The sequence below is a fragment of the Procambarus clarkii genome, chromosome 21 (genome assembly GCF_040958095.1).
Source record: "Procambarus clarkii isolate CNS0578487 chromosome 21, FALCON_Pclarkii_2.0, whole genome shotgun sequence".
Lineage (NCBI taxonomy): Eukaryota > Metazoa > Arthropoda > Malacostraca > Decapoda > Cambaridae > Procambarus > Procambarus clarkii.
The window spans coordinates 43,936,123-43,956,643 of NC_091170.1; the positions used below are offsets into that span (position 1 = coordinate 43,936,123).

Sequence of the window (20,521 nt, forward strand, 5' to 3'; positions counted from 1 at the left end):
TAAGTCACAGGTGCCAGATGGCGCTACTTACCACAGTAAGTCACAGGTGCCAGATGGCGCTACTTACCACAGTAAGTCATAGGTGCCAGATGGCGCTACTTACCACAGTAAGTCACAGGTGCCAGATGGCGCTGCTTACTACAGTAAGTCACAGGTGCCAGATGGCGCTACTTACCACAGTAAGTCATAGGTGCCAGATGGCGCTACTTACCACAGTAAGTCACAGGTGCCAGATGGCGCTGCTTACTACAGTAAGTCACAGGTGCCAGATGGCGCTGCTTACCACAGTAAGTCACAGGTGCCAGATGGCGCTACTTACCACAGTAAGTCACAGGTGCCAGATCGCGCTACTTACCCCATCTATTATTTCATGTCTCCTATTTACCCAGTAGTTGAGTGTGAAGGCTGCCAGGAGATTTTGCAACAGTAATGCAAACGAGAAACAGTGAGAGAGAGAGAGAGAGAGAGAGAGAGAGAGAGAGAGAGAGAGAGAGAGAGAGAGAGAGAGAGCGGCCTGGGGAGTGTGTCTAACAGTCTTCAGATACAATGTTGTCATAGAAACCATATAGTCATAAGAAGATGTTTGAGAGGTTCAACTTTTTGGGCTTTAGGAGAACGAATTTGTCTTAGCCCTTTTTCTGTGTATAGTAAGTTTTTAAAGAGGGGGCGAGTGAATTATAGAAGTTCTCTGTGATTTTTATTTAACTGAAAACAATAACGAGAGAACTACTCCATGAAACAATGTTGCTATACTTACGCGGGTGAAGGGCGCAAGTGCAGCATGATCGTCTTGAGTGCATGTATAGTGTGATGGCAGACAGGAGGCTCCCTGCACGCTATGATGTGAACCTGAAGTGTGGCATCAAAGATTGTGTGAGGGCCAGGAGCGTAGCGTAGTGCCTGGCTTGTGGCGTGGCCCGGGTAGGGGGCCCGCGCGTTGGCTGAGGTAGGTGGGTTGGCTGAGGCGGCGAGTCAGTGTGGTGTGGACCGTGGTGGAGGCAGGTGGGGGCCACGCTCTCTCCTGCTCAGGCTGACGTTGACATCCCCCCCCCGCCCCTCACGGATATAAACCCGCCCACCTCTCTCCTACGTTTTACCTCCATCTGGATTTATCAGTGCGGGGTTTAACCCTGTGTAGTTAATCTGGAGGATGCTAGTGACTAGATCGGACTGTGTAGTGGTTAGATAGTGAGCCAGTTTACCCAGTGGGGTGGTCAGTCAGTGGTGACCGCTGTCTTGCCAGCATCTCATCAACATATCACCTTGTACCTGACCATCTGCACCGTCGTAAGTGCAGTTTCTGACCCATAGTGTGCATTGAAATACTAGTGATTACCATGTAGCAGTGATGGTTGTGTGTTGTGGCAGTGGGGAGCAAGGCCGGCAGTGTGCGTACAGCAGCTAACGCCTCCCACCACAAGTGCACACAGTGCAAGTGGCTTGCACACTTTTTGCCGCACCCACATTGTTTTTGACCCCCAAGTCACTGAAAGGACTTGAGAAGCACCGGGAAAGTGTCAACTAGTGTGCTCAGTGTGACCATCAGGGCTGTGTTATACATATCAGTATGCCGAGTGAGTTCTTGGGTGAAGATGAAGGGTGTCCCAGGAAGTGGTAAAAGCTTATATGGCTTAGAAGAGAACAAGTGTTCACGAAGAACAGTTCACGAGTTGTGCGAGAAACGAGCATGATGTGTTTTTAATAAGTTATTTTCTGGGTTAAATATGTGTGGCGTTAGTTGTGGAGATGAGTGAGTTGACCTGGGCGGGCGTGGGCGGTGCGCGGCCATGAAGCCCCTGAGTCTGGAGGGTCTCCGGCGGCTGGTGCGGGGCGGCCGGGACAAGCAAGGGCAGCAGCAGACTGACACTCACCACTTCCGCCGCTCCAGCTCCTTCAAGAGGGCCTCCCTCAGGCGATCTGCCCGCCGGCATGAGAAAATTACTCTTCCTAATGGTTTGGTGGTGAAAACTTCTGCTCTTCAACGAAAGTCTTCGGTGTCCAGCGACGAGCGACGGGACGATGGTTACTCTACTGACGGCGGCGACGCTGGCGGGTACGGCACGGCCTCGACAGGCTTTCCTCGTCGAGTCATTACTTACGACGAGTGGAGGGTGGCGGTAAGCGACGAGGACTCCCTCAAGCACACAGACGAGTCCCTCCCATCTACTCTCTCAACAAATAAACTGTCGTCGTTAGACTCTGGAGTTCGTCACTCCCTCGACTCCAAGAAGAAGTTCAGCATCGAGTCAACGAAGCGATTAAGTTTAGACCGTCGCAAGACCTTGGGTGTAGACATCGGCCATCACCTGAGCAGCTGTGGGTCTCCGCTACTAGCGCGAGACCCCCGTCGGGGCCTCGATGCCCCCAATTTCCGCCGCAGTGTGTCCGCCGAGTCTCCAGTACCACCGTTGAGGATAAAAAGCCTCTTGGGGTCTCCTCGCATAGCCCCCAAGACCCGAGAACCCCCCACCACACCAGCTCGCTCCTTGCACAACACACCCAGCAGAACACGATCATGCTACCCGGTATCGGCGCCGCCTACGCCAGGAAAGACACATGTGCAGCATGTGGCCGGGCCCCTCACACCCACACACCAGCTGCGGGCGTCGTGGCACGAGCGGGAGACCCGTCGGTGTGCCGTGCACATTCCACCTGGTTCACCAAAGTTAGTTCCAGAAGTAAAACCTCAGGGAAGCCCCAAACCCCAGAGTCGGTGGTCGGCTCTGTTCTCCGGCAGCTTCTTCTCTCGGTCCCCCAGCAGGAAGAACCAGCAACAGATTGAGGCTCAGCAACAGCTGGAAGAACAGCGGCGTCAGCAAGAACAACTTGAACTAGAGAAGCAGCACCACCATTACTTGTATAACAGCCAAGTGTGTGGTGGTTCCCCGATGCTGGTGAGACAGAGATCAGTACACTCGTGCGAGTCTCCGTCCTTATTGCGACATTCAGGAGCCTATAGTGTGCACCCCAGCGGCCCTGTGAGTCTCGGGGGTTATGGCGTGGCCAGGGCCCAAGGTGGGCCTCGGCCTCGGAATGACCTCAACACCAGTGGTCCTCGAAGTCTTGGTGTACCTCCCGGCTACGGAAGCCCGTCTGCCATACCCCGGCATCTCGTCCTCGAGTCCTCGCCTATTCCGCGACAGAAAACTTATGAGTCAGGAACACTTGGTCGTCAGATTTCACATGATTCTTCAGTAATTGGCCACCGCTTGTCTCATGACTCAGGACTGATAAATCGACAAGTTTCCCACGATTCCGGACCAATTTGTCGTCAAATTTCTAATGAAACCATGCCCATGTGTCGTCAAATCTCCCATGACAGCGGACCCATGAGTCGTCAGATCTCCCATGACAGCGGACCCATGAGTCGTCAGATCTCCCATGACAGCGGACCCATGAGTCGTCAGATCTCCCATGACAGCGGACCCATGAGTCGTCAGATCTCCCATGACAGCGGACCCATGAGTTGTCAGATCTCCCATGACAGCGGACCCATAAGTCGTCAGATCTCCCATGACAGCGGACCCGTGAGTCGTCAAATCTCCCATGACAGTGGACCCATGAGTCGCCAAATCTCCCATGACACTGGACCCATGAGTCGCCAAATTTCTCATGACAGTGGACCTATGAGTCGCCAAATTTCTCATGACAGTGGACCTATGAGTCGCCAAATTTCTCATGACAGTGGACCTATGAGTCGCCAAATTTCTCATGACAGTGGACCTATGAGTCGCCAAATTTCTCATGACAGTGGACCTATGAGTCGCCAAATTTCTCATGACAGTGGACCTATGAGTCGCCAAATCTCCCATGACAGTGGACCCATGAGTCGCCAAATCTCCCATGACAGTGGACCCATGAGTCGCCAAATCTCCCATGACAGTGGACCTATGAGTCGCCAGATTTCTCACGATAGTGGACCAATGAGTCGCCAAATACATGATTCTGGACAGATGAATCGTCTAATTTCTCATGATACAGTGCCTGTGAGTCGCCACATGCCTCACGATACAGTACCGATGAGCTGCCTCACTTCTGAGAGTGGACCCATGACTCACCACTATTACGAGCCCGTGCCTCTAACCCGGCACCTGTCACACGAGCCTCCAGCACCAAGCTCGCCTGCCTTGCTGCAGAGGCACCGTTCCATACCTCCCTCTGGACTGCATTCGCCAGTGTTTCGGCCACGTCCCCACTCCTCTCCGGCTACAACACACTCTCTTAAGGCCCTTCAAGTGCTAGGTGAAGCCGCAAGTGTGGTCAACTCTTCCCAGTTTTACCCTGGAAGGCTTTCCAGCACCTGCTTTGGTAGTGGCATGCCTTCTGCCTCGACAATAGCATATCGTCCCTCATCGAGTGACCGCACGTCCTCTCGTACAAGCTCCCAGGAGCGCCCCGTTCCGCCCATCCCGCCCATTCCACCCGTCCCAACCCACCGCCCACGGACGCCCGTGTCCATGATTCGCCACGCCGTCCACCCTGGCCGCCCTTTGTCGTTGGCCATGTCTGCAGCCCCTCCTTGTCCAGACCTTATTAGCCCTGCTAGTGTAACAAGTGAGGCATCCAGCCGGGCCGGAAGGAGGAGGCGAGGGCCGGGTCTTCTTGTCGGTCGAGCCAGCTGGCTTTCCAGAGCTGCTTCAGGAAGAAAATCATCACGAAAAGTCCGGCGGACGAAGAAGGCAGGGCAACAGCTTCAGCGTCAAGAAGGCTTTCAGAGTGAAGAGCTTGATGAGCGAGTCCCTGGCCGGGCCGGACGGGCTCTTGGTCCTGAGGCTTACCAGGTATTAAGAGACCGTCAATCTCCAGTGCCTCAACTCAACCCTATGGTGTTTGTTCCTCCCCAGCGACGTCGTTCCTCAGGTGCTATCAAGATCCAACACACGCTCCTCCGTCGTCTAGATGTCCCAGAAATCCGTACTGCTCACGCTCATCTCCTCATGCCCCTAAACCAGCCTGTTGGCTCTCACATGGTCGACGGAAGAAGTCAGAAAGCTGCTCAGCTGGTTCGCTCTATGTTAGAAGAAGATGAGCAAGAGGGAAATGATGATGGTGAGGGTGTAAGGGACACAGCCAGTGAACCAGGAGGTGCCAAGTTCAGTGTCAAGCCTGGTAAAAAGCCCAAATCAGAGCCTAGCACCGCACGCCTCAATTTGCGAGTAGCTAAAAACCCAGAGCTTATTCTGCGGGCATTGGGTGTCATTGCAAAACTCGGCAAATCTAAGCCGGAGCAAGGTCACGAACAACTGCCAAACGAGGCAGCCAACGAAAGGATTATCACCCAGTTACTCCTGCAGGATCTGACACAGGACAAGTCTGGGCAAGGGTCGCTAGTGGGGAGTGCCGAATCGCTGGTGGAGTCGATGGTGAGCAGCCGGGGAAGTAATGGAACAACAAAGCCCATCCGTCGGGTGCGAAGGAAAAAGTCTCAAAAACGTCAGCCAACAGTTCCAGCCTACCCGTCCTGGAAGCGCACCCCCAGACTACGCTCTCCGCGAGGGAACAATGGTGAGTGTTGCCACAGTTGGTGTAGTAGTAGTAGTATGGTCCATAAATTGTGGCGTCTTCCCATTGTTCTAGCCTCACCAAACACTGGAACTTCCTCCCCTTTTCAGTGTCACCATACATTGTGCTGCATCACCCTCCTTTCAGCATCATCATACACAGTAACATCCACCTTCCAACATCACTATACACTGGAACAACCCCCCCCCCACCTTCCAGTGTCACGTCTCCAGCATTAATGGATAATCCCCCAACTTTCAGCATCACTAGAACACCCCCATCTTCCAGGATCATCATGCTTCTCATTCAGTGGTTCCTGGCGGGCCATCGAATTAGTATCGTTGCTGACGAGACTCCGGACCTCGTCAGCAACGAGATAAAAGCTACTTGAGGCTTCGTAGAGCCATATGGGTTACCGCCAGCTGGTACTTTGTCGTGCACAACGCTACAGGACTTTATTTATGCTTATTCTGAAGCATGTCTCGATATTTTCTCTCTCTCTCTCTCTCTCTCTCTCTCTCTCTCTCTCTCTCTCTCTCTCTCTCTCTCTCTCTCTCTCTCGTATGTGTATGAGTGAGAAAGACTCATCGAAATGGAATTGGCATCAGAATAAAAAGAGGACGTGGATATGGATGCGGTGAGAGTCGCAAGCCCAGACATCATAATGGTTACTTGAAGAGGCAGCAGAAGCACTGTGTAGACGCCAGAGGCACATATGATAACGTCAGCAACACACTCTAAACTGCTGGCGAATGTCAGAACAGCCATCAAGACAATCAATACGGAAGCATTCAGAACATGTTCTTAGAGTATGCCGTCTCGTCATGGAGCCCCCACCTCAAGGAGCACATAAAGTAACTTCGAAAAGTACAAAGATTTGCAAAGAGGCTCGTCTCAAAGTTGCATGGAATAGGACACAAGAAAGGCTGAAGTGCTGGATGTTACAATGCTGAGAGAGAGAGAGAGAGAGAGAGAGAGAGAGAGAGAGAGAGAGAGAGAGAGAGAGAGAGAGAGAGAGAGAGAGAGATGTACTTACGGGTACATTGTTAGAGTGAAACAAAATAGGAAAAGTTAACAATGAATACGAGGACAGGAAGAGAGCCTGGGTAGAAGGTAAGGCACAGAGGAGCCATAGAGACGTGAGACATCTCCCGGTGGTGTTAGAGAAGTGGGTAAATAGGGTGATGTAGACGAGCTGCTGATAGAGCAACAACAACACTTTTACAAGTAGAAAATTAAGTCGAAAATTATTACATTAGGTGACCGTCGACTGGAAAGGTGGGGGTCCAAGAGCTGAAACTCGAGCCTGCTAGCACAAATAGGTACTTACACACACACAAACACTCAAATGAGCCACAGAGACATTAGAAAGAACTTTTCAGCGTCAGAGTAGTTAGTAGTTAGTAAATGGAATGCATTAGGAAGTGATGTGGTGGAGGTTGACTCCATACACAGTTTCAAATGTAGATATGATAGAGACCAGTAGGCTTAGGAATCTGTACACCAGTTGATTGACAGTTGAGAGGCGGGACCAAAGAGCCAGAGCTCAACCCCCGCAAGCACAACTAGGTGAATACACACAATATACATATATATAAATATGTTTACCATTTCCTGGGTTATAACTTATCGTCGTTAGATCAAATGAAATAATTTAAGTTACCCTGCATCTGGCCTCATTAGGGGATTTCCACCCACAAAGATAATTTAAAGTGAAGGTTTAAATATTCATGAATGGGAACGGAAACCACGAACAAGCTAATTTATAGCCGGCGACCAGATTAATGAAATGTCTACTGCCCCTAGAGTGCTTTGTCGTGACATTTACTGTCCTCCCCCGTCACTGTCCTCCACCGTCACTGTCCTCCACCGTCACTGTCCTCCACCGTCACTGTCCTCCCCCGTCACTGTCCTCCCCCGTCACTGTCCTCCACCGTCACTCTCCTCCACTGTCACTGTCCTCCACCGTCACTGTCCTCCTCTGTCACTGTCCTCCTCTGTCACTGTCCTCCACTGTCACTGTCCTCCACCGTCACTGTCCTCCACCGTCACTGTCCTCCACAGTCACTGTCCTTCACTGTCTCTGTCCTTCACTGTCCTCCACCGTCACTGTCCTCCACCATCACTGTCCTCCACCGTCACTGTCCTCCACCGTCACTGTCCTCCACCGTCACTGTCCTCCACCGTCTCTGTCCTCCACCGTCACTGTCCACCACTGACATTTGTGACAGGCACCGTCTCCCACTGTCACTCTTGATAAGCTATCGTCACACAAAGCAGCTCCTCTGATGACTAATACATTAGCTTTATTGGTTAAAAAATAAACAAAAATGGCATAATATGAAATTCGTGGCGAATTTATAATTAATTATAAATATTATATCAATTATAAACTGAAAGATGGCATGCAGTGTTTGTGAGAGTATTGCTTGATGATGAACGCGCAGCAGAAGGCAACTTCCCCTGATTACATGGAGCGCTGTCGCTGCCCTGCATATTTTAATTAGTGACATAGCCAGCGCCTCGCCCTAGATTGGCAGCGGGGAGGCCTGACAGGTTCACTCTGCCATAATCTGGTTGACGACACAGTGGTTGGGGGAGGGGGAGGGGGACCGGATGGTATACCTAGAGTGAATTCCGGGAGGTCTTCTACTCACACTGCTCTGCCTGGGGCCAGGCTTGACTTATGATAACTTGGTCCAACAGGCTGTTGCTTGGAGCGGCCCGCAGGTCCGCATATCCACTACAGCCTGGTTGGTCCGGCACTTCTTGCAGGAAGGTGTCTAATTTCTCCCTTGAACACTTCCACTTTCGTTTTGGCAATATTTCTTTGTTTACTGGGTATTGAACAGCCGCGGACCTCTGATGTTCATACGATGCTCTCTGCTGTGCCTATGGCACCTCTAGTCTCCTTGTTCAATTCTTCATTTTCTACCATATCGTTCGCTTCAGTGTGTGTTCTTATTTTACCGTTCAAATTTGGGACCTGGTCTCCCATATCTTCCAAGTATATATTGTGCGATACCGCTCTTGTCTCCTTTCTACTCTAAAAAGAGAGTATATTTTGAGAGCTTTGAGACGGTCCCAATAATGAAATGTCATTATTATTTAAGTTACTGTTTAACTTAGGTGCTAAGTTATTATTTAATTTAAATGTTTTTCATGTCAATGTGTGCCATACATGTTCTCTGCATTCCCCCTATTTCAGAAATCTCTCCTGCTTGGAAAGGGGCGAGTTTGTGCCGATAATTACTCAAAGAGGAAAATCACGAGTGGTTTGAATAATATGACCATTGTAGTGGAATTTCTATTATTACATTATTCAAATTATATTCGCGTATTGAGTGTTCTCATTAGTGTTATTTATTCAGAGTATCTCTACTGACAACAGCAGGCACAATAAAATATATATATGAATTGTTTGGCTACACGTTCCTTGTTCTGGTGCAGCCAGCTACCTTGAGGTTACCTTGAGGTTACCTTGAGGTGTTTTCGGGGCTTAGCTTCCCCGCGGCCCGGTCGTCGACCAGGCCTCCTGGTTGCTGGACTGCTCAACCAGGCTGTTGGACGCGACTGCTCGCAGCTTGACGAGCTACAGCAACTTACGTACTGAGGAGCAAAGTTGTTCACTCACTGCTGGAGCCGGAGTGGCAGGAGCATACAGCCCGCCCTCATAAAGGTCAAATGCTCGTTAATCCTGCCGTAAAATGTTAATGTAAAATAACATTAATTTGTATATGCGAACAAACCTATTTTTAATACATTGTTAAAATTGATGAATGCGTCAGGGGAGGACGGCCGCAGCTTTAACTAGCCTGGCCTGAGAACGAGTTGAAACATACGTTCGGCAAGGTTTCGGTTTCGCTTCTTTCAGGTCTGAGCTCGATTCCCGATGGACCAAGTGTCTAGACACCATTCCAAGCCTCCGTCCGTCCTACTCTAGCTCCTTGTCCTCATAGTCCACCAAGTGCTATAGTCATACTGGCTTGCCACTTCCTCCTCATAAATGCTTTTACCTCACTGCTGGACGTGCAACCCGTCCTCGACTCAAGTCCATTACATCCAGCGGCCGACCCCACAGACGCATTCATAAATTTTAACATGCTGTTCATTCAAAACGGGAATTTTCTCAAGTATAAATTAATATTGTAATATATTGGCATATTGTGCATATATAGGCATAGATTAGGTTAGGTCAAGTGTTTAGGTTCTGTTGGCGATTATTTGTATTTGTAGTACGTGGGTGAAGCATTTATAGTGTTGTGATTCGAACAAAATTCGTCAGTGAAGCACTTGTTCCGGATATGTTCGAACGTCAGCAGTTGTGAGTCGTGTGTAAACCACTTTTCATTCATAAACAGGGGGTTTGGCGGGTACATGGAATCACTTTTGGATCTTTGTTTGGAGGACGGGCTGGGACGCCAGAAACACCAAAACACCTCATTTCGTTTTGAGTGAACGGGACCCGAGTGGGAGATGGCCGCGTGCCCCCGTGAAAGATGGCCAGGTCATATGGTTGTTGGACGGACCTCTCACAAGTGAAGCCTGGCCTCGGGCGGCCGGGACGTGTGAGGCAGAACTCCCAGAACCCCGTCCAGGACAGCAGGACTTATCGACCTGTCACCCCAGGATCATTCGCAGCAGGACAAGTGACCACGTGACCAGCGGCCGGGGCCTCTGAGTAGGGGGGACCATCATCCCCAGCAACTGTGTTGAGTACAGCACACGAGTGCTCCTGCGGGGGACGGTGGCGGGGAATGGGTAAAGTGACGCCAAAGACAAACCCCCCCCCCATATATTTCCTCCTCCCCCCCCTCCCAAACAAATAATAGAAAATGTGTAATATGAGGCGAGGTGGGGAAACTACGTTATTACTAGAGTTTCCTCCCAATTTGAGCAATTACAGGTCTCGGATAACGACTGGATTGTGTACGTGTGATGTAGAATTTTTTTTTAAATTTGTTTGGGGTTTTATTCCTCGTATCTCTGAGTGCTCGCGGCCGGGAGAGTATTGGCACCCGGGTGAGTACTCGCGCGCAGCAGAGTACAGAAAATGCCGGTCATAAATGCGGGTTCCCCAGACAAAAATATTTTTTCGTTCGGAGTGAATTTGTGGCCAGTTAGACGAACATACGAGCACGGGGTTGATGGGTGCGGTGTGAGTGATGTGTCGCCATTCTTGTAGGTGTAGCCACGCCTGGTGAGGATGGAGCAACACCCTCCCCCCCCCCCCACTCACGTCTTCTGGTCATCCCCATCTTGAGATCTTGAGATGATTTCGGGGCTTTAGTGTCCCGCGGCCCGGTCCTCGACCAGGCCTCCACCCCCAGGAAGCAGCCCGTGACAGCTGACTAACACCCAGGTACGTATTTTACTGCTAAGTAACAGGGGCATAGGGTGAAAGAAACTCTGCCCATTGTTTCTCGCCGGCGCCTAGGATCGAACCCAGGACCACAGGATCACAAGTCCAGCGTGCTGTCCGCTCGGCCGACCGGCTCCCCATGGTCTTTGCCTCACCCATTCACGCAGCTGGACCCCCCATGGCCAGCTGGGCTCCCCATGGCCAGCTGGGCTCCCCATGGCCAGCTGGGCTCCCCATGGCCAGATGGGCTCCCCATGGCCAGCTGGGCTCCCCATGGCCAGATGGGCTCCCCATGGCCAGATGGGCTCCCCATGGCCAGATGGGCTCCCCATGGCCAGCTGGGCTCCCCATGGCCAGATGGGCTCCCCATGGCCAGCTGGGCTCCCCATGGCCAGCTGGGCTCCCCATGGCCAGATGGGCTCCCCATGGCCAGCTGGGCTCCCCATGGCCAGATGGGCTCCCCATGGCCAGCTGGGCTCCCCATGGCCAGCTGGGCTCCCCATGGCCAGATGGGCTCCCCATGGCCAGATGGGCTCCCCATGGCCAGCTGGGCTCCCCATGGCCAGATGGGCTCCCCATGGCCAGCTGGGCTCCCCATGGCCAGATGGGCTCCCCATGGCCAGCTGGGCTCCCCATGGCCAGCTGGGCTCCCCATGGCCAGATGGGCTCCCCATGGCCAGCTGGGCTCCCCATGGCCAGATGGGCTCCCCATGGCCAGCTGGGCTCCCCATGGCCAGATGGGCTCCCCATGGCCAGCTGGGCTCCCCATGGCCAGCTGGGCTCCCCATGGCCAGCTGGGCTCCCCATGGCCAGCTGGGCTCCCCATGGCCAGATGGGCTCCCCATGGCCAGCTGGGCTCCCCATGGCCAGCTGGGCTCCCCATGGCCAGCTGGGCTCCCCATGGCCAGCTGGGCTCCCCATGGCCAGATGGGCTCCCCATGGCCAGCTGGGCTCCCCATGGCCAGCTGGGCTCCCCATGGCCAGCTGGGCTCCCCATGGCCAGCTGGGCTCCCCATGGCCAGCTGGGCTCCCCATGGCCAGCTGGGCTCCCCATGGCCAGCTGGGCTCCCCATGGCCAGCTGGGCTCCCCATGGCCAGATGGGCTCCCCATGGCCAGCTGGGCTCCCCATGGCCAGCTGGGCTCCCCATGGCCAGCTGGGCTCCCCATGGCCAGCTGGGCGAAAGTGAAGGAACTACCTTCGTAGTTTTTTTGAAAGTCGAATGTTAAAGAACCATCTGTGAGTTTTAACAAACCACCTGAGCGAATATGAAGGAACCGTCTGTCTATTAGGGATGTCCAACAGCCTGATTGTGACCAGTCGACCAACCGGGAGGCCTGATCGGAGACTGGGCCGTAGGGCCGTTGATCCCCGGAACCTCCACAAGGTAGGCAGATAGCCATTAGCGTAATGTTGTCCACTCATATTGTAGTGGCGGGTCTGGAATTGTTGTAGTGACGGCTGTAGGATTGTTGTAGTGCCTGCTCTGGGATTGTTATAGAGGCGGTGTGGCAGTCGGTGTACAATGGTTGTATTTTCTCTTGACAATTGTCCCTTTCTGTTTGCCATGTTTTTCTGACTTGTGTTAATAATTATTTTATTTTTCGTCTTTTAACATTTTCAGAAGATTGAGTTGGAATCTATCAAATAATTCTGTATTCAGGAATAACTTGTAAATAACCGGATAAAGAAATATATATATATATATATATATATATATATATATATATATATATATATATATATATATATATATATATAAACACACACAGTTGGCTGGAGGTCACAGTGACCAGTTTTTGTAGTGATGAGTATCTATGAGTATCTACTACACATTTCTGTCCTGTCTCAGCGATGAATGAACCAATGAACCAGTGGTTCATTGCTGGTGGTAATGGTCAAGAACGGGAAAAGTTAGTTCCTTGCGTACACAATCTGAAATGACCAGAAAGGCTACCTATATGCTGACTGTGCAGCCTTTGAAGGCGGGGCAGCAGCAGGAGCAGCAGCAGGAGCAGCAGCAGCAGCAGGAGCAGCAGCAGCAACATCCTGACTTGTGAGGTAGTCGCCCCCCCCCCCCCAGAGGAGCCTGGTCTGAGATCGTCATGCCAAACCAGGAAGTGAATATGAAAATCTGGAGAGCAGAAATTGTCTGTGGCAATTGTCACGACATTGGTGTTGGTGGCGGGGGGGGGGGGGTTGTTGTCAGACCTGCTAGAGTGAGGGGCGGTGTAATGCTTTATTGCATGTGTTCTGTTGTTGCTGTTTCTGTTGGTGGTGTTTGTGCTCCTGTTAATGGTCTGTTGCTGCTGTTTGTGCTCCAGTTAAAGATATGTTGCTGCCTCTGTTGATACAGTTGGAGCTCTTGTTAAGGGTCTGTTCCTGCTGCCTTCACAAAGCAGGCAGTAAAGCAGATGCAAACAACTATAGACCAATAGCTCTAACATCAGACATCATAAAAGTCTTTGAAACAATGCTACGAACTAAGATGGCAAAATATATCTAATCAAAGCGTCCACATCACCCCTGGCAACACGGGTCCAGAACAGGGCGCTCCTGCCTCTCGCAGTTGCTAGATCACCATAACCTGGCCTCAGGTGCCGTGGAAGACATGCATAACGCAGATGTAATATGACAAGACTTTGCAGAAGCTTTCAAGAAATGTGACCACGGTGTTATTGCTCATAAAATTGTTATAGGCAACAAAATAATATCCGGATGAATCATCCACGGTGAAAAGCTCAGTCCCCCCCCCCCCCCCAAGGTACCGTACTTGCTCCGGTACTTTTTCTCATCCTAATACCAGATATAAACAAGGATATAAACTATAGTATTTTATCATCATTTACAGATAACACTAGGATTTTCATGCGAGTAGACAATATAGAGAGGACACGGCAAACCTCCAATCTGACGTTAATTAAATATTTCAATGAGCAACACAAAATGATGTTTAATGAGGATAAGTTGCAGCTGCGCAATGAAAAAATGAAAATATCAAAATAGAAATCACACATTAAACGCTGACAAACTACACTATTGAAAAAAAACAATATAAAAGATTTGGGAGCAATTATGTGGGAAGACTTTTCTTTTAAAGGAAATTCTTCAGTTTTTATAGAACACAATAGAGTGACTGTCACAACTGCGAGAAAATTGACAGGTTGGATAAAAAGATCCTTTTAACTAAGCTATACTATACCAATGATACTTTTTTTTAAAGACACTAGTGATCTCTAAGAGTGGAGTACTGTTGCACAATGACAGCCCCTTTCAAAGCTGGAGAAATTGTTGACTTGGAGAGCGTGCAGAGATCCTTTACTGCTAGAATTCCATTCAATAAGATATCTGAATTTTTGAGACTGCTTAGAATGTTTAGATCTGTATTCCCTAAAGTACAGGGTATGGTGGGGGGGGGGAAGAGATGCATAATAATTTATACTTGGAACGTACTATGATGACTGGTTCCAAATCTACAAGCAGAAGTAACACCACATCAAACCAGGAGGCATAACTCCATGTGCAAAATTGCCTCGTAGAAATGCAGCGGCTCAAGAAGTACGCTGAGTAGTGCTCTGTCAGTATCAAAGACCCAAGAGTTTTCAACACTCTCATTCTAAACATAAGGAACATAACTGGCCCAACGTTTGCAGCGTTCAATAGAGGAGATAAAATAAACTCCTTCGAGGAATACCTGCTGATCCAGGCTGTGACTCATACGTCAGGCTGCGAGCAGCCGCGTCCAACAGCCTGGTTGATCAGTACAGCAACCAGGAGGCCTGGTCGACGACCGGGCCGTGGGGACGTTGATGCTGGGAATCATGGTAAAGTAAGATAAAGCACACGTATTAATCATCTCTTGTTGCTTCCAAAGTATATATATATATATATATATATATATATATATATATATATATATATATATATATATATATATATATATATATATATATATATATATATATATTATTAAATATGACCGAAAAAGTAAGATTAATAATTCTAACACGAATTTTCTCAAACAAAGAAGAACTCTGTAGGGTAAGGCAGGTCCTAGTCAATAACGGCTTCTCCAATGGTTTCATCGAAGACATCATAAGAAGGAAAGTGAAAAGCCATGCAACCTCTGAAGAGACAACTAACACAACACCTATACCCCCTATTAGACTATTTTACAGGAACTTCTTTTCCACAGCTCATAAAACGGAGGAAAGGGTCCTGAAAGATATTGTTAATAGAAACGTTATCCCTACAGACAAAAATCAGAGAATACAACTGACGATTTACTATAAAACTAGAAAAACGGCCAGCCTACTCATGAGAAACTCTCCAGACACAAAACAGAACGCTTTAAAAGAGACTAACGTCGTCTATGCCTTCAAATGCCCACTTGGGGACTGTAAGCTCCAAAAAACCCAGTATATAGGCAAGACAACAACATCTCTTTCTAGGCGTTTAACGATGCATAAGCAACAGGGCTCCATTAAGGAACATATAATCTCTTCCCACAACCAAACCATCGCCAGAGAAATCCTAGTAAACAACACAGAAATCATCGATAGATACAGCGATAGCAGGCGGCTTGACGTTTGCGAGGCACTACACATCAAGAAGTCAACACCAGCAATCAACAGCCAATTATTGCACAACTATACTCTACCCACCTTAAGACTCCGCTCCAATATAGAAGCATCAAGAAATATGGACCAATAGGCTTTCTACAAACACTTCTATTCAATATCCATTGTTTCGTGTTCTGTCTTGTGTTGATGAAATTAATACCCTATTAATACCACATTTTGTTCTGTCTTGTGTTAATGCCACATCACCCCTTCCACCTCACTCAAATGTAGATATAAAATCGGAGATACGTAAGTTCTATTCAGTTGTGTATTTGTGAACTAAAGTCTTTGAAAATGTAATAAGTTTTACGAAACGCGCCCGTGTCGCGTCAGACTAGAAATAAAAATGAATTTTGGAGAATTGATTTTTGATTTGCCTCCAACAGTGAAGCGTAATGTACGAAAGATTGAGAAAATTCGTGTTAGAATTATTAATCTTACTTTTTCGGTCATATTTAATAATATATGTCTACAGGAAAGACTGCTACCAAAATATACTAATATATATATATATATATATATATATATATATAAAATCACCAGGACCATTGTTAATCTCGTTAGTGCCATTGGTGGCCCCATGCTGATGTTATCAATCGACGACCACTCCTGGCTGATGCTGTTAGCCAGCGTTGGTCATCAATTATTTTTATCATGGATACCAGGCGCGCGACGGAGTCTACAGGTATACCAGGCGTGCGACGGAGTCTACAGGTATACCAGGCGTGCGACGGAGTCTACAGGTATAGCAGGCGTGTGGCGGAGTCTACAGGTATACCAGGTGCACGACGGAGTCTACAGGTATACCAGGCGTGTGACGGAGTCTACAGGTATACCAGGCGTGTGACGGAGTCTACAGGTATACCAGGCGCACGACGGAGTCTACAGGTATACCAGGCGTGTGACGGAGTCTACAGGTATACCAGGCGTGTGACGGAGTCTACAGGTATACCAGGCGCACGACGGAGTCTACAGGTATACCAGGCGCACGACGGAGTCTACAGGTATACCAGGCGCACGACGGAGTCTACAGGTATACCAGGCGCGCGACGGAGTCTATAGGTATACCAGGCGTGCGACGGAGTCTACAGGTATACCAGGCGTGCGACGGAGTCTACAGGTATACCAGGCGTGCGACGGAGTCTATAGGTATACCAGGCGCACGACGGAGTCTACAGGTATACCAGGCGCGCGACGGAGTCTACAGGTATACCAGGCGCACGACGGAGTCTACAGGTATACCAGGCGTGTGACGGAGTCTACAGGTATACCAGGCGCGCGACGGAGTCTACAGGTATACCAGGCGTGTGACGGAGTCTATAGGTATACCAGGCGTGTGACGGAGTCTATAGGTATAACAGGCGTGCGACGGCGCAGGGACCCCTCGCAGGGACCCCACGCAGGGACCCCTCGCAGGGACCCCACGCAGGGACCCCTCGCAGGGACCCCTCGCAAGGGACCCCACGCAGGGACCCCTCGCAGGGACCCCTCGCAGGGACCCTTCGCAGGGACCCCTCGCAAGGGATCCTTCGCAGGGACCCCTCGCAGGGACCCCACGCAGGGACCCCACGCAGGGACCCCTCGCAGGGACCCCTCGCAGGGACCCCTCGCAGGGAGCCCAGACCAATTCTTAAAAGCTAATTATGTCATCAGTTAGGAAGTAATTAGCGCTTCTTCTGCGATCTCAAAGTTGGAAATGTGATTTTAATAAGAAAAATGAGCAAGTGAACGCGCTCACACGAGCGTGTGCTGGTCCCTGGCCACGACCATCATGTTGCCACGACCCTTCCCTCCCCTCATGTTGCCACGACCCTTCCCTCCCCCTCATGTTGCCACGACCCTTCCCTCCCCCTCATGTTGCCACGACCCTTCCCTCCCCCTCATATTGCCACGACCCTTCCCTCCCCCTCATGTTGCCACGACCCTTCCCTCCCCCTGATGTTGCCACGACCCTTCCCTCCCCTCATGTTGCCACGACCCTTCCCTCCCCCTCATGTTGCCACGACCCTTCGCTCCCCTCGTGTTGCCACGACCCTTCCCTCCCCCTGGTGTTGCCACGACCCTTCCCTCCCCCCCTCATGTTGCCACGACCCTTCCCTCCCCCTCATGTTGCCACGTCCCTTCCCTCCCCTCGTGTTGCCACGACCCTTCCCTCCCCCTGATGTTGCCACGACCCTTCCCTCCTCCTCATGTTGCCATGACCCTTCCCTCCCCTCATGTTGCCACGACCCTTCCCTCCCCTCATGTTGCCACGACCCTTCCCTCCCCCTCATGTTGCCACGACCCTTCCCTCCCCTCATGTTGCCACGACCCTTCCCTCCCCTCATGTTGCCACGACCCTTCCCTCCCCCTCATGTTGCCACGACCCTTCCCTCCCCCTCATGTTGCCACGACCCTTCCCTCCCCCTCATGTTGCCACGACCCTTCCCTCCCCCTCATGTTGCCACGACCCTTCCCTCCCCCTGATGTTGCCACGACCCTTCCCTCCCCCTGATGTTGCCACGACCCTTCCCTCCCCCTCATGTTGCCACGACCCTTCCCTCCCCCTCATGTTGCCACGACCCTTCCCTCCCCTCATGTTGCCACGACCCTTCCCTCCCCCTCATGTTGCCACGACCCTTCCCTCCCCCTCATGTTGCCACGACCCTTCCCTCCCCCTCATGTTGCCACGACCCTTCCCTCCCCTCATGTTGCCACGACCCTTCCCTCCCCCTCATGTTGCCATGACCCTTCCCTCCCCCTCATGTTGCCATGACCCTTCCCTCCCCTCATGTTGCCACGACCCTTCCCTCCCCCTCATGTTGCCACGACCCTTCCCTCCCCCTCATGTTGCCACGACCCTCCTGTTGCCACGACCCTCCTGTTGCCACGACCCTTCGCTCCCCCCATGTTGCCACGACCCTTCCCTCCCCTCATGTTGCCACGACCCTTCGCTCCCCTCATGTTGCCACGACCCTTCCCTCCCCTCATGTTGCCACGACCCTTCCCTCCCCCTTATGTTGCCACGACCCTCCCTCCCCCCTCGTGTTGCCACGACCGTCTCGTGTTCCAACTAGGGCGAGAGTGCAAAGGAAGACAGCGTAGTGGGGCGGGTCGCGGGTGTTATCGCGTCACACCGGGAAGCTCGCGATGCCCGGACACGGCCGGCCACTCCGTCCACACCAGCCCAGTCGCAAGGGTGAGTAAGTATGGATTGGTGATGTGGATGGCAGGAGCGCGCAGGGTGGTGGTGCTCTCACCAGGTGTGGATGGTCTGGGATGGTGTGGCGGGTGGCAGTCGAGGGTGGTGGATGGTGGCCTCGGGGGACCTGTCACTCAGTCGACGGTGGTAGACGGCTGCCTCGGGGGACCTGTCACTCAGTCGACGGTGGTAGACGGCTGCCTCGGGGGACCTGTCACTCAGTCGACGGTGGTAGACGGCTGCCTCGGGGGACCTGTCACTCAGTCGAGGGTGGTAGACGGTAGCCTCGGGGGACCTGTCACTCAGTCGACGGTGGTAGACGGCTGCCTCGGGGGACCTGTCACTCAGTCGATGGTGGTAGACGGTAGCCTCGGGGGACCTGTCACTCAGTCGACGGTGGTAGACGGCTGCCTCGGGGGACCTGTCACTCAGTCGATGGTGGTAGACGGCTGCCTCGGGGGACCTGTCACTCAGTCGAGGGTGGTAGACGGCTGCCTCGGGGGACCTGTCACTCAGTCGAGGGTGGTAGACGGCTGCCTCGGGGGACCTGTCACTCAGTCGAGGGTGGTAGACGGCTGCCTCGGGGGACCTGTCACTCAGTCGAGGGTGGTTGACGGCTGCCTCGGGGGACCTGTCACTCAGTCGAGGGTGGTAGACGGCTGCCTCGGGGGACCTGTCACTCAGTCGAGGGTGGTAGACGGCTGCCTCGGGGGACCTGTCACTCAGTCGAGGGTGGTAGACGGCTGCCTCGGGGGACCTGTCACTCAGTCGAGGGTGGTAGACGGCTGCCTCGGGGGACCTGTCACTCAGTCGAGGGTGGTAGACGGCTGCCTCGGGGGACCTGTCACTCAGTCGAGGGTGGTAGACGGCTGCCTCGGGGGACCTGTCACTCAGTCGAGGGTGGTAGACGGCTGCCTCGGGGGACCTGTCACTCAGTCGAGGGTGGTAGACGGCTGCCTCGGGGGACCTGTCACTCAGTCGAGGGTGGTAGACGGCTGCCTCGGGGGACCTGTCACTCAGTCGAGGGTGGTAGACGGCTGCCTCGGGGGACCTGTCACTCAGTCGAGGGTGGTAGACGGCTGCCTCGGGGGACCTGTCACTCAGTCGAGGGTGGTAGACGGCTGCCTCGGGGGACCTGTCACTCAGTCGAGGGTGGTAGACGGCTGCCTCGGGGGACCTGTCACTCAGTCGAGGGTGGTAGACGGCTGCCTCGGGGGACCTGTCACTCAGTCGAGGGTGGTAGACGGCTGCCTCGGGGGACCTGTCACTCAGTCGAGGGTGGTAGACGGCTGCCTCGGGGGACCTGTCACTCAGTCGAGGGTGGTAGACGGCTGCCTCGGGGGACCTGTCACTCAGTCGAGGGTGGTAGACGGCTGCCTCGGGGGACCTGTCACTCAGTCGAGGGTGGTAGACGGCTGCCTCGGGGGACCTGTCACTCAGTCGAGGGTGGTAGACGGCTGCCTCGGGGGACCTGTCACTCAGTCGAGGGTGGTAGACGGCTGCCTCGGGGGACCTGTCACTCAGTCGAGGGTGGTAGACGGCTGCCTCGGGGGACCTGTCACTCAGTCGAGGGTGGTAGACGGCTGCCTCGGGGGACCTGTCACTCAGTCGAGGGTGGTAGACGGCTGCCTCGGGGGACCTGTCACTCAGTCGAGGGTGGTAGACGGCTGCCTCGGGGGACCTGTCACTCAGTCGAGGGTGGTAGGCGGCTGCCTCGGGGGACCTGTCACTCAGTCGAGGGTGGTAGACGGCTGCCTCGGGGGACCTGTCACTCAGTCGAGGGTGGTAGACGGTTGCCTCGGGGGACCTGTCACTCAGTCGAGGGTGGTAGACGGCTGCCTCGGGGGACCTGTCA

At 52.4% G+C, this 20,521-nt stretch overlaps 1 protein-coding gene across 1 annotated transcript in view; it reads left to right on the forward strand.

The window, feature by feature from the left end:
- Positions 1 to 1,014: 1,014 nt before the first annotated feature.
- DIP2 (disco-interacting protein 2) overlaps positions 1,015 to 20,521 on the forward strand; it is a 786,376-nt gene continuing 766,869 nt past the window's right edge. The window contains exon 1 of the mRNA XM_069328749.1: positions 1,015 to 5,505. Coding sequence (XP_069184850.1) covers positions 1,788 to 5,505 — 3,718 coding nt within the window. The 5' untranslated portion in view covers positions 1,015 to 1,787. The remainder of the gene's footprint in view (positions 5,506 to 20,521) is intronic.